This window comes from Phyllobates terribilis, unplaced genomic scaffold, assembly GCF_046119375.1.
Source record: "Phyllobates terribilis strain yellow unplaced genomic scaffold, ASM4611937v1 Scaffold_2__4_contigs__length_985480577, whole genome shotgun sequence".
Lineage (NCBI taxonomy): Eukaryota > Metazoa > Chordata > Amphibia > Anura > Dendrobatidae > Phyllobates > Phyllobates terribilis.
The window spans coordinates 467,750,661-467,765,587 of NW_027362762.1; the positions used below are offsets into that span (position 1 = coordinate 467,750,661).

Sequence of the window (14,927 nt, forward strand, 5' to 3'; positions counted from 1 at the left end):
CCTGTTTGGAGGAAGAAGAAGGATGAGTACAACCCTAAGAACATCGTCCCAACCGTGAATCATGGTGGGGGAAACATTATACTTTGGGTGTGCTTTTCTGCAAAGGGGACATGACGACTGCACCGTACTGAAGGGAAGATGGATGGGGTCATGTATCATGAGATTTTGGCGAACAACCTCCTTCCCTCAATAAGAGCATTAAAGATGGGTCGTGGCTGGGTCTTCCAGAAAGACAATGACCCAAAACATACAGCCAAGGCAACAAAGGAGTGGCTCAAAAAGAAGCACAGTAAGGTCATGGAGTGGCCTAGCCAGTCTGCAGACCTTAATCCCATAGAAAACTTCTGGAGGGAGTTGAAGCTCCGAGTTGCCAAGCGACAGCCTCAAAATCTTAATGATTTAGAGATGATCTGCAAAGAGGAGTGGACCAAAGTTCCTCCGATGTGCGCAAACCTCATCATCAACTACAAAAAACGTCTGACTGCTGTTCTTGCCAACAAGGGTTTTGCCTCCAAGTATTAAGAGTTGTTTGCCACAGATATCAAATACTTATTTCTCACTGCAAAAGGCAAAAAAAATTATCTAATTTATACAATGTGATTTTCATGATTTTTTTTTGGATATTCTATCTCTCAATGTTAAAATTAACCTATCCTTAAAATTATAGACTGTTCATGTCTTTGTTAGTGGCAAACTTACAAAAACAGCAAGGGATCAAATAATTATTTCCCCCACTGTAATTGGCTGCCTAAAATGCGCCAAACATGCTGGGTGGGGACTCGAGCTCTTGCCTGAGCATTTCAAAATTACTCGCCGAGCATCTCAAGCACTGTGATGCTCGGGCAAGTAACGAATAGTGACCAGCATGCTCACTCATCACTAGTAAGGACTTATTTTTTGTGGGACGAGACCTCATTTTTATTGATATCATTCTGAGATTGCTATGACATTTTGATAGCTTCTTGCAGCATTTTTTTAGGTGTTGTGGTGACCAAATGACAACAATTTTGGTAGTTTTTATTTTTTTTTCTGTTTATGGCCTTTTCTTATAGGGTTAATTAATTTTATATTTTGAGATATTGGACTTTTATGGACACAGCGATACTACATGTGTGTATGATTTTTATTTTTCTAATATCTTTATTTTTAATGGGGGGAAATGAGGGTGATTTGAACTTTATGTTCTTATTATTCATTTAGTATTTTTTTTAACTTTTTTTCTACTGTATTTGTTAGAGGACTTGAACCTGTGATCGCGTGATTGCTTGTTCTACTGTATATGCAGCAATACCACAGTATTGCTGTATATTGCCAAAATCACAATTATTTTTGAAGCCCAGCCACAGGATAACAATCTCAGGGGTCTTCAACAGACCTCCGGCTGTCATAGCAATCCATTGGGGCAGACGATGCGTGCATAGAATGACGTGCCCCATGTCGGCGCACTATTATGTTAATAACACGGTCAGAGATTGACAGTGCCATTTAACAGGCTAATATTTGCGGTCAGCCCTCTCCTCTGTTAGATGCAGATGTCGGCTATGTGTTCCCCGTGAACTATACACCATACACCCGCTCCCAACGTGCCATATACATGTAAGGAGGATGTCAGTAAGAGGTTAAGTATGTCAATGAGAAAATAAAAAAGTTTTTGCTCTTGGGAGACGTGGATTAAAAAAGCAAAACTGAAAAATAAAAAAAATGTCTTTGGCGAGAAGGAGTGAAGGAAACATATAGGGCAGGACTGGCCATCTGGCAATTGCCAGATTGGCTGGTACCTGCAATGGGCCGCTGTGTCACTTGGTGTCTCCTGGTATCTTCCTCTGCGCAGGGATCAACGCCAGGCCCCTTCTCCCTTGAGTCCCACGTGACCTCCTTTTCTTCACATTCACATTATGCATGTGAAGGATGAAAGAGGAGATGATGCCTCAGCCAGTCAGCATGACCATTACCTATCGCCGGCTAGTCAGCCTCACAGGAGCAGACTGAAGTATGTAGCTTCCACATGCTGAATAGCAGCAGCACATTAGTGCAAGAACCCTCCCACAGTCCAGTGGGGGAGAAGGACTTTTTCCCGGTGTGTGGGAGGACGTGTTAGGTGAACCACTTGTCCTCTGTTCTGTCCAGCAGCTCCTGCCTCTGTTCTGCTGCTCCATCTTGCTACACATTATCTTTGGCATGCGAACCATGGCACATGATGTCACTGCCATGTTCCCCCAGTCAGGGGCATGCTGACGTCAGCTGCCAGCCTCTGATTGGCCAGTGGCATATGCACTGATGCTCCGCATAGCTTACACAATATAGTGATGCCATCGCGTCTGCTGTCTCAGTCGCACACGCTGAATGGTGGAAGAAGGAGCCGGCTGCTCACTTCTCCACCATTATAGTCACCGCTATTTGCATCCAGGGGATGCAGATAGTGGTGATATTGGGAGGACGGGACAGGATGAGCCAGTGTTTTCAACACGTCGGCTGCACTTTGCCAATGTCAGGGCTGATTGGTTCATTTATGTTGGGATAAAAATTGTCAGCAGAACATAATCTCATATACAGTAAACAGGGCATGTGTGGCTGACAAAATGAATCTGTATCAGGACAGAAAGATCTTCTAAACAATTATTCGTCCAAATAGAGTTTTTGTTGGTGCTTGTGAAGTCGCCAGTAAATAAGCACTGACCAACTATTTACAAGTTGATCAATGATTGTAATCAACCTATGAAATTGAACAACTGAAAAACTAAACCCTAGCTTTAAAAGGGATTGTGTGATTTAAACATGTTGAATTAAAGAAGCACTGTGCAACCCCCCAACAGTCCATTTGTAAAGTACATCATCTAAAAAGTTAGCAATTTATTAATGGGTGAGTTCTTAACTGATGATTTGTAAACTCCATTCTGGTCTGGTGTTATACTGTTAGCTGAGGGAACCAGAAGTCAGTCTCTTTATGAGAGCCTATGAGACTAACACCAAAGCTCTCAAAGTCCATGGAGTTTTGAAAAAACCCTGGCTGCAGTTTATCTCCAGCGCTGACTTCATGTTGACAGTGCTGCCGCCAATAACTCCAATAACTCAGCAGCTCTGCCCAAGCAACTTAGAGTCACTGAGCTCATTGATTGGCTGCAGCGCTGTTGACAGGATGTCAGAGGAGCAGACAACTACAGACAGTGGAAGCAGTGGCAGAGCCTCAGCGCAGAACCTGGTAATTGTTCGTTTAGCCCCAATTTTTTTTATTTTCACAAGGGTAACAGGGGAAAATGGAACCCAAAATTTGTTGTGCAATTTCTACTGAGTAAGCAGATACCCCATATGTGGGGAAAACTACTGTTTGGGTGCACAGCAGATCTCAGAAAGGAAGTGACGTTTTGGAGCACAGACTTTGATGGAATGGTCTGCAGGTGTCAAGATGCATTTGGAAAGCCCATGATGAGCCTAAACAGTGAAAACCTCCCACAAGTGACCCAATTCTGGGTTACCCCCATAAATTACATCAGATCACTGAAGGTCTTATCAGCAGGACTTGCTGCTAATAAAAAATGGACTGTCTAAAGAATGCAACCCATTTAACACAAAGAAATGGGAGTAACAAGGATGTTAGAGCAGTCAGAATGGGGAATGCCCGATCGAAAGAGGTAATAATGGCAGATACTACAGTAATACAGAATTTATAACAGGGCTGGATGCTTTTTTCATAACACATGGCATTGTGGGCTATATACTGTATAATCCAGCCATAATGTATAACTGGTGGAGAAAGGTTGAACTTGATGGACCTGTGTCTTTTTTTCAACCTATGTAACTATGTGTGTATGTAATAAAAATAATCCATGATTTTTTTTTTATATATTTTATATGTTCCGATAGTACGAACCAGAAAACAAACACTTTATGTTCCATATTATTTTCTTAAAGCAGAAAATTTGAACACTGTAACAAGCATTTTAATATCTTATGATCCAAGGGAAAGCCATTCCGCCCCTCTAGATACAAAACTCACAGTAGACAAAGCAATGCAAAAATTTAGATTTAATTTGAATTCCAAAAATTTAAAATAGCTTTTCAAAATCATGAAAATTAAAAGGCAAATTGAACAAAAATGAAGCCTCATATACAGAGACACATAAATTAAACAGTTTATATTGCAGACAAGCCAGAGTGTGTATAGATTACATATATACAGTCATCTTCTGTAAACAAGGCATTTGTACATTTTTACATTTACAAAAAAGCTCATCACTACCATAGGATACAATAATCCAAATAGGACATAAAGGATTCAGTTTCATTTAGATTTTTTTAATTTCTATATTTTTTGACCTGTACAAATTATCTTCATAAAAATATATCTCTGTACAAAATAGTCTATTTATTCTGTTTGTCCTTTCCACGGGTAGTAAGTGGGTCGCAAAGGGGGAGGCCATTGGCGGAGCAATGAGCTGTTTCGCTAGTCCTGATAATGTTTGCATTTCAGACTGGAGGAGCTAGGAGCGGACAGGGAGAAAGAGTGTAGCCTCATTGTAAACCCGAGCTAGGTAAGTTCACCATCTGCACATCTGCCGTATTCCGCAGTCGGCTCAACTGTGTTGTGCAAAGAGGTTAAAGCACCGATAAAATAAGTTGCTAAACATATTAGTTCCTTTTAATATATATAATAAATCACCATTTCTGCCTGTTTAGGATTAGCTAGAATAAGTTGTTCATGCATTTGATTTCTGAAACATAAGGACACAATGGGAGTAACTAGACTCCCAACATTCTAGTTAATGGCTATTTCTTATAATGAGGCTTTTCAGAAGCGCCATGTTATGCATCAGTCATTATTCTATGTATCTTTAAAGAGGCAGAAATACCATTTAAAAAAAAAATAGTGACAGTGCGCTTGTTCCTTTCATTCCTGAATTTTGCATTAATCCCCAACAAGATATTTCAATATAAATAAATATATGGGCTACATTCACCTTATTAGTCATCTGTTCATTAACAAGTGCAATAATAACTGCTACATGTGCCTGTATAGAATGTCCCTGTGGCACTACAGTAAAGGTGTAACCTGCCAACATAATGTAGAGTAAAATGTAGCAATGCATTGCAGGGACACATATCGTAGTACACAAGCCATGCAAGGACACCTTGTGGCAATAAGACCTTTCAATAGATATGTACTATTAGTGCCAAACATTACGTTTGTCACATAGTTCCATCAGCTTAAACCATGTCCCAGCATTTCCTAATTCCCTGACTAATTAATTTCAGACACTGCTGGCATTTGTTTTTCAATAGCTGGAGGACTAGAGTTGGCATTTTATTAAAAGCTATTAAAGGGCATCATATATACTTCCAATACTGGTCTATAGTTAAGGTTATGCCACATTTATACATTGTAGAAGAATGGAATGCATGCAAAACTGACATATCATTGGTATCTTATTTTTAACACTATTTTTATAAATTCAGTTAATTTTGTAGGCTTGGAATAACACAACAGTGAATTGCTTCTGTTATTCCTATGGCAAAAAGAGAATTAAAATGGGCACACAATGCCAAAAATAACTATGAATGCTCATACCCAGACAGTATCAGGAGACAAATAGAAGTACTGCAAAGACCTTCATCACTCAATAACAGAAGAGGTAGTCAATGGTTTAGCATGAAAAGTAGCACGTAACATCAACCAGGTAAATCAGCAGAATATGGAAATACATAAAAAGTGAAATAATGTGTAATGTGTGTTTCTGGAAACTACCAAATATTATGTGTGAAAAGCAGGATCAGTGTTGTCTCCATCAGCTGTAATCACTGCTGGCTGCATGTGACTTCCTACTAAAGGGCTGGGGTTGGGAACCATTTCTGGTCACATTCCTATACCTATACAGAACCCTAAAATGAGAATATAAATCTATATAAGATTGCAATGTTGCTGATTTGATGTAACCTGGTATAACATAACATTCAAAGAAATCTTAATTTCATTCATGGTCATTGAAGGAGGTATTTTACTATAGACTGTGACGCTACCACACAAGACTATTCTCCCTTCCATAGCGGCAGACAGAAGAACATTCGAATGTCCAAATCAGGAACATTCCTTATATAGTTTTCACATAGTCTCCTGATAAATCCATTTTGGTAAGGGTCCCTCTTATCGCAATGATTTGTACCTGAAATTCTTTTTATTAGCAAGGAAACATCAATGAGAAACCTTAAGGAACCTGCAATGCATTGCTCACAAAAGCTCAAATATCCTACTGAACGTGACTTCAAGGTATTGAGGGAAAACTTTTCAGAATGATGTAAGGTGGAATTTTAGGTTGGTTGAATGCATCCATCTTCAGCTGTAACGGCAAGCACCGACGTGTTCAGTTGACCGATAGGAAGGGCTAGCTTGGAACAGCATTGATAAACAGCTCTCCTTCAAGTGTTGGCTGGTTGAAGACAAAAATGCCAACTTGGGGTGTAAGGCTGCGCTCCCCCTTCCTGCCAATGCCACACAGTCTTTTATGTGCTGCAGGGATCAGGCGGAGAAGAATGGAGGAAAAGCACTTTTTGGAACTGGTTCTTTGCAGAATAAAAATATGTATTTTTATATATATAGGTTTGTTTATATCCACTTCCAACCAACATTGCATGTATACAAGTTCGGTATAAAAGCACTTGCACGGTGTCCCTGGAGGGTAAGAACCTCTTGAGGTGGCAGCCTTGCCACTTGTTATGAGACACCCAGTTGCCAAGGCTGCATGAGACTCTAGCAGATTGATGCAGAGAGGGTGTATTGTCTGCTGTTGGCATTACTTCATCTTAGTACATAAGGTATGCTTCTGGTTTCTCCTGAATCCACCAGCCCGGCACACATTGGATGTCATCAAAACATGGTGTGGCTACAAGTGGCACTGGTGATATCAGCTGCCCACTGATAATGTGCAGGGCAAGGTAAAGACAGGACGGAGACTCCGAGTAAATCTAATTTACTAAAAAAAAAAGAAAAAGATTTTTATTTTTGCAAATATCACATTATTATTACTATTATTATTATTAGTTATTATTACTGTATTTTTTGAACTATAAGACACACTTTCCCCCCCAAATTTGGGAGAAAAATGGGGGTGCGTATTACAGTCTGAATGTAGCTTACCGGGGGGGGGGCGGTGGTGGTGGAGCGGGGTCACAGGAGGCAGGGTCGCTGCTGCAGGAAGCCGGCGGCAGGAGTGGGACAACGCTACTGGCCCCAGGTTCAGAGGAGGGGTTGTCCTGGTGGTGTGAAGCTGCGGACCCTAAGCTTCAATAAGATGTCGACAGTGAGGCAGGAGTGGAGTCCCCACTATACCAATTAATTTCCAGGCGGTGGACTTCAGGAAAATGGCGGCTGAAGGTGGCGCATGCGCAGATTTAGATTTCAGCTCAATGACGCCCCTCTCCTGCCGCGGCCAGCTTCCTGCAGCAGCGACCCTGCATCCTGGGACCCCGCTCCACCTTCGCCACCCCCCTGGTATGCTACCGTAAATTCAGACTATAAGACGGACCCCAGTTTATTAAAAACATTTTTTTCCTATTTTACTCCCCAAAATTTTGTGTGCGTCTTATGGTCCGGTGCATCTTATACAGCAGTTTGCATTCACCTTAAATTCCAGGCAAGAAAATCAAGTAGATGGGTTTTAACAGGTGAGGGGAAAACCTCTTTTAATATTTACTCAGCCAATAATTATATTGTGCCACCCTGTAAAAGCAACGTTCATACATTCAGTATTTCGTCAGTATTTCACATCAGTATTTGTACTTTTCCTCTGATTGTTCCACTCCTGGTTTTGGCTTACAAATACTAATGTAATCCTCAAAAATTTACTGACATTATTGAGAAAATATCACTACATAAAACATGAATGTAAATTTGCAATTTCAAATAATATGTTATAAAAATGTTATAAAAAATGGGATCCTTGGAGTCAAATATTCCCTTAATTTGTCCCTCTCAGGTACTTATTTTGTTATTCTAATTTTAACTTCCGTGAATTGCAAAATATTGTTCTTTTAGGCTATTGTTGTTTTCTTGTATTTTTGCTCTAAATTGTCCCCTTACTTACCCTCCTCCTCTTTCCTTGTTGAACTTTCTTAATAAGTATTTCCCTTCCCTTGTTTCCCTTTTTTACCTTTTTTCCCCTTTCTCTTCCCCAGATAAGAATGAATACCCAATAAAAATTATTGAAACACAAATACTGATGTAAAATACTGACCAAATGTTTGAGTGTGGCCAAAAACCGATACTGACAAATAAGTGTAATTTGACCCACTTCTGCTATGGAGCCTTCTCTGATTGTCGCTCGCCTGCTCTCCATAGGGATCTTTATATCGTTGGGTACACTTGGCCTGTGCTTACAACTAGAATTTTGCAAACTATTATAGGATTAGAACCACCATGAATGGCATAACATACAATACGCTGTCTATCATGGATTGTAGAAATTTGGGCATTTTTAGAGTTTGGTACATCATCTTAACCATCTACTAACTAGATTTTTTGCACTTTGTCTCTATATAGCAAGAAATGTCTCTCCACATACCTGGGAAAGGGCGGGTGCTATACAGCAGTGCACACTGTGCTGACCGTGAACTCTGTCTCATTTGCCACAATTTCTGTAGGCTGCACATTTCGTTCATACATGGGATTCTCAAATGTGGCCCTACCATTTGTATTCTCATGTCCGGCAAATCCATTAAACGGAACCTTAGGTCTTCTACATGAAAAATAAAAAATAGCTGATGAGGGCTAAAGAAGACATATTACATACGACAATATTTAGTGTGTACATGGAAGTGAAGGGCAAAGCACAATTCAGAATATATCATTTAGTGGCACCCAAACTACAAACTATAATCTTTGGTGCATTTATAAAAACTGTTACTGTAACTAAATAAAGGCAATCTGTCACCGGAATTTTGCTGCCTAATCTGAGAGCAGCATGATGTAGAGACAGAGACCCTGATTCCAGCAATGTGTCACTTACTGGGCTGTTGGCTGTAGTTTTTATAAAATCACTGTTTTATCAACAGTAGATTATCACTAGATGACTACTTGACCTGTTGAAAGGTAGTCCGACCACACCCCCAACACTGATTGGCAGCTTTTATGTAGTGGTGTGGGCGGGGTTATGCAGAGTTAGCAAAAACCAGGTGACAGATTCCCTTTAAAGGGGATTTTTGTATCACCTTACTTATTATCATACGAGGAAAGACTGTGACCTTACTGAGCTATATATGGTCCAGAGGTAAGCACAATGTTCAGCTTTTGACTCCAGTGCCTTTGTTAAAACCTAAATCAACACACTACATTTCATACTGCAACGCCAAAGATACTAGAAATTGGATATCCACCAACACAAATATGAGAAAGAGATGAAAAAACAATATAGATCTATGGAACGTAACTGCACAAAGCGGGATCTGATGTAAACCCGAAACTAAGGGAAACACTTAGGAATTGCAAAGTATTATTTTCTGCAATATGTCAACCAATTGCATGGCTACATTGAGTGATAGCCATAGACTGAATTCCATGCACTTCCATGGCAGAGAATGCACAACTAGTAAGGATCATACCTGTGTTTGTAGAGATATAGAACAAAACCAGCAATGATGAGAGCTATAAAAGGCACAAGGATAGCAGCTGCCACCGAGCTGCTGTTAGATGGGAAATGTCCTATAGTGTCAGGACTATTTTCGAGTAATCTCCTGTCTATGGAACCACAAGAGAGCATAAGTTAGCCAATTTTAGCTCCAATTTCAATTACATCCATATCAATCCATGCCACACTTGTAGCTCCACTTACCTATCCTTTGGAGTCCAAACTGGCCAAATCCCTTTCCACGCACAAAGCCCTGAAAAACATATGTTCCTCCCGCAGATTCAGATGACACCTATGTTAGAACGGTACAAATCATTTTTATACATAAGCAAATACATAGAGAATACAGAGTATACACTGATAATTTTTGTATGCTGTTTCAAAATGAATCTTCTATGTACAGATGTGTCCTTACCTACCTTTCCTCTTAGCTCAAGATCTCTAGGTGAGTGGCGCAAGATGATGCTTTGAAAAAAAGCAGTTTTTTTATTTTTTTTAAAGCTGACTATCTTACACCACTCATCTTAGGATATCGTGAGGCTAGAAGAAAGTAGGACACTTCTGTAAGGGTGAGGGCTGTATTGCCTTTTTCCTGTCCCGTAAGACAACAATCGTGTAATGTGTATAATGTCATGTGTTTTTATACATGTATTGTGTCATGTGAATTGCCATGTATTGTGTTGTGGTAATGTGCAGTGTGTAAGTAATGCGAAGAGTTAACATACAATGTGAGTAGTGTATAGTGCAGAATGTGCACAGGGTAAGCATAGGCCTGTATAGATTAAAATAGACTAGGATATAAGATAAGAATAGGCTTAGTACATACTGTTATAGGATAGTAACTGTAGCTAGCTCAAGTTATAGGTATAAGATATAGTTGATGTTTGGGACGAGCCCACAGTGGGAGGGGTAGGTAAAACACAGACACTTCCTGGTAGTGATTCAGATAGGGAAGTAGAGTGAGAAGGTCAAGTTCAGGTGCAGTGGGCTGCTAGGGCCCTCATGTACCAATCATTCAAGGCAGTGGGAGGCCATACTGATAATCCTTGTGGAATGCCTGGAGGCAGCGGAGGCCTGCGGCGTACAAGTGAGTGTGATGCACCCAACACCTGACAGCACACCAGATCTGGGACATTGTTTTCCTGTAAAGTGCCAGAGTGTAAGAGGACAGCAGCTCGGTTATGACTACAACTTCCATAAATGCAAAATGTGGCATTATTATATATTACCCTTTACATAAACTGCCCCATCATATTCTGTATTGTTGTAATGATCCCTGTTCCCGATGGTCACACACTTTCCTTAACAAAAATAATTTTTCTTTGTCATTTTTTGGTTCGGTATGCGTTTGTTAATGCTACCAGCAACCTATTGTGAGTGTGCCAATGTTGCTGTTTATCAAGTGATAAAATACACTCAATGAAGGTTGACATAATAGGATATGTAGAAATGACTACACCAGGCCGGTGGTAATCTAGTTTTACAATGCAGATCTCATATGGATGCACATGGTTTAATTCTAACATGCAAAATCTGCAGAATAGAAAGATAGCATGTGACAATAGATAAGAGGCTCTTGTTCTTTTCCCTTCTGCAGGAAACCTCTGAGGCGATTAGATTCCTGTCCTTCATTTATATTCAGGGTAGCTGAATGTCTTTCTCAGTCATTTATAACTTGACTGTATTCACATGACAATAGGAGTGTCCTTATCATTCCATCATCTGTCCTTATTCTCACAAGCAATCAATAGTCATGCACTGAATTCAGATTTAAGCTCAATGAAACCTTGAGACTCATCTGCGGACTATACCTACTAAGTTTGGGCTAGTTGGCATCCATGACCTTGTGCTGTCAAAAATGATACATTCCTCTAATGACATTTAACCTTTCAGAGTGACATACTTCACATGAAATAAAAATTCTTGAGTGCATCATCTTAGTGCTTTGGGTTGTGGCCTTTGTCTGTAATTAGTAGTTACTGTATATGATGATCCAGTCCTGTCTTACATTTCCATATCTTCATTACGATAAAGACTAGCAAACTTACATGTCCGTCCAAAGCCCAACTCTCCATCTTGAACTTTTCCATGACAATGTCCTTTGGTCCTCGTATCTGATATGCCTGGAGAAGGAGGTGGAATTCTTCCTTTTTGAAAATACCTACAAGAATCATAATACACTATTGCATGAGGAGCGTAGTCCATTATTATTTATAGCCGTACACACAAAACATTGCTGATGGTTTCCTTTATTTAGCTGCACATCTCCTATTTCATTAAATTGACATGTACATGCAACATTGCTGCGCTAAGCATTTGCTATATTACAGCTATCGCTAATATTGAATCTTTGTCACAGCGAATAGATTCTGAACAAACGCTAATATTACACTAAGAAATCCAGATTAAATACAGATCCTATACAGTACAGACCAAAAGTTTGGACACACCTTCTCATTTAAAGATTTTTATGTATTTTCATGACTATGAAAATTGTACATTCACACTGAAGGCATCAAAACTATGAGTTAACACATGTGGAATTATATACTTAACAAAAAAGTGTGAAACAACTGAAAATATGTCTTATATTCTAGGTTCTGCAAAGTAGCCACCTTTTGCTTTGATGACTGCTTTGGCATTCTCTTAATGAGCTTCAAGAGGTAGTCACTGGAAATGGTCTTCCAACAATCTTGAAGGAGTTCCCAGAGATGCTTATCACTTGTTGGCGCTTTTGCCTTCACTCTGCGGTCCTGTTCACCCCAAACCATCTCGATTGGGCTCAGGTCTGGTGAATGTGGAGGCCAGGTCATCTGGCGCAGCACCCCATCACTCTCCCTCTTGGTCAAATAGCCCTTACACAGCCTGGAGGTGTGTTTGGGGTCATTGTTCTGTTGAAAAATAAATGATGGTCCAACTAAACGCAAACCGGATGGAATAGCATGCCGCTGCAAGATGCTGTGGTAGCCATGCTGGTTCAGTATGCCTTCAATTTTGAATAAATCCCCAACAGTGTCACCAGCAAAGCACCCCCACACCATCACACCTCCTCCTCCATGCTCCACGGTGGGAACCAGGCATGTAGAGTCCATCCGTTCACCTTTTCTGCGTCGCACAAAGACACGGTGGTTGGAACCAAAGATCTCAAATTTGGACTCATCAGACCAAAGCACAGATTTCCACTGGTCTAATGTCCATTCCTTGTGTTCTTTAGCCCAAACAAGTCTCTTCTGTTTGTTGCCTGTCCTTAGCAGTGGTTTCCTAGCAGCTATTTTACCATGAAGGCCTGCTGCACAAAGTCTCCTCTTAACAGTTGTTGTAGAGATGTGTCTGCTGCTAGAACTCTGTGTGGCATTGACCTGGTCTCTAATCTGAGCTGCTGTTAACCTGCGATTTCTGAGGCTGGTGACTCGGATAAACTTATTCTCAGAAGCAGAGGTGACTCTTGGTCTTCCTTTCCTGGGGCGGTCCTCATGTGAGCCAGTTTCTTTGTAGCGCTTGATGGTTTTTGCATCTGCACTTGGGGACACTTTCAAAGTTTTCCCAATTTTTCGAACTGACTGACCTTCATTTCTTAAAGTAATGATGGCCACTCGTTTTTCTTTACTTAGCTGCTTTTTTCTTGCCATAATACAAATTCTAACAGTCTATTCAGTAGGACTATCAGCTGTGTATCCACCAGACTTCTGCACAACACAACTGATGGTCCCAATTCCATTTATAAGGCAAGAAATCCCACTTATTAAACCTGACAGGGCACACCTGTGAAGTGAAAACCATTTCCGGTGACTACCTCTTGAAGCTCATCAAGAGAATGCCAAGAGTGTGCAAAGCAGTCATCAAAGCAAAAGGTGGCTACTTTGAAGAACCTAGAATATAAGACATATTTTCAGTTGTTTCACACTTTTTTGTTAAGTATATAATTCCACATGTGTTAATTCATAGTTTTGATGCCTTCAGCGTAAATGTACAATTTTCATAGTCATGAAAATACAGAAAAATCTTTAAATGAGAATGTGTGTCCAAACTTTTGGTCTGTACTATATATATATATATATATATATATATATATATATATACACACAATTAATTCTGCATTTCTTTAAGGGATAGAGTCAAATCATTGCAGTCTTTCTAATATGATTTGGACTATAATCTTGATGAACAATCCAATGAAGTCTTGGGATATGATGAGATAGCAAGACAATCTCCTTCAATGAGAAACAGTGTTTCTTTCACATGAAAGGTAATTAATTTAAAGGGGATCTGTCAGTAATATTTCCCCTCCCCCCGCCCAAACACCATAGGCATGCTGGTCTTTGAAATTCAAATCCACCAAAACCTTTATATCTTTTATCTGTTGCTGTTTTCTGAAGAAGTCAGCATTTAAGTGCTCTGATTGTGGCAGAGCACTTACTGAGCTTTCACCACCCAAGGTTGTTTTCCCACCTAATACCTACCTCTTTAGCTTGATTGATAGCTCATTGTCTGTGGGACATTGGGTGCTAGGCCAGGTGCCAGGAAATCAGGCAGTGAGCTATCAAGCTATATGTTATTTTATGATGTCTTTATTGTCTGTACATGTCCCTGCTTAACTATAAAGTGTGGCGGAATATGTTGGTGCTATATAAATAAAATAAATTATTTTATTATTAATAATCAAGCTAAATAGGCTGGTGCTAAGAAGGGAAGCAAAACCAGGAGGCAGAGGCTTGGGAAGTGCTCTGTCATGCTCAGAGCACTTAATGCCTCATTTTAATGTGCATTAAAACACTGATTTCTCAGAAACAGAAAAGTAGCAAAGTAAAAGATATAAAGGTGTCAATGAATTTAGCTTTCAAAGACCTGCATTCCCATATATGTGGTTGGGGGAGGGTTATTTCACTTAAAGCATCCCTTTAACTTAAATTAAATATAGTAATAATTTAGGAGCTATGTATACTTAGATTTTATGTGTCTCATTACATATGGTACTTACAGTCATGGCCAAAAGTTTTGAGAATGACACCAAAATAATATTTTCACATGATCTGCTGGCCTCTGGTTTTTATTAGTGTTTGTCTGATGTTTATATCACATACAGAAATATAATTGCAATCATATTATGAGGACCAATAGGTTATATTGACAGTTAGAATGAGTTAATGCAGCAAGTCAATATTTGCAGTGTTGCCCCTTCTTCTTCAAGACCTCTGTAATTCTCCCTGGCATGCTCTCAATCAACTTTTGGACCAGATCCTGACTGATAGCAGTCCATTCTTGCATAATCAATGCTTGCATTTTGCCAGAATTTGTTGGTTTTTGTTTGTCCACCCG

At 39.9% G+C, this 14,927-nt stretch overlaps 1 protein-coding gene and 1 long non-coding RNA gene across 3 annotated transcripts in view; one reads left to right on the forward strand and one right to left on the reverse strand.

Annotated features, from left to right (window-relative positions):
• Positions 1-14,927, forward strand: part of LOC141217012 (uncharacterized) — a 63,792-nt gene that overhangs the window by 33,217 nt on the left and 15,648 nt on the right. The window lies entirely within an intron of this gene.
• CSMD2 (CUB and Sushi multiple domains 2) overlaps positions 4,006-14,927 on the reverse strand; it is a 1,528,443-nt gene continuing 1,517,521 nt past the window's right edge. For both annotated transcript variants that reach the window (XM_073665735.1, XM_073665736.1), the window contains 5 exons: positions 11,660-11,772; positions 9,816-9,903; positions 9,586-9,721; positions 8,550-8,723; positions 4,006-6,962 (listed from right to left, as the gene is read on the reverse strand). In XM_073665735.1, coding sequence (XP_073521836.1) covers positions 8,567-8,723; positions 9,586-9,721; positions 9,816-9,903; positions 11,660-11,772 — 494 coding nt within the window. In that variant the 3' untranslated portion in view covers positions 4,006-6,962; positions 8,550-8,566. The remainder of the gene's footprint in view (positions 6,963-8,549; positions 8,724-9,585; positions 9,722-9,815; positions 9,904-11,659; positions 11,773-14,927) is intronic.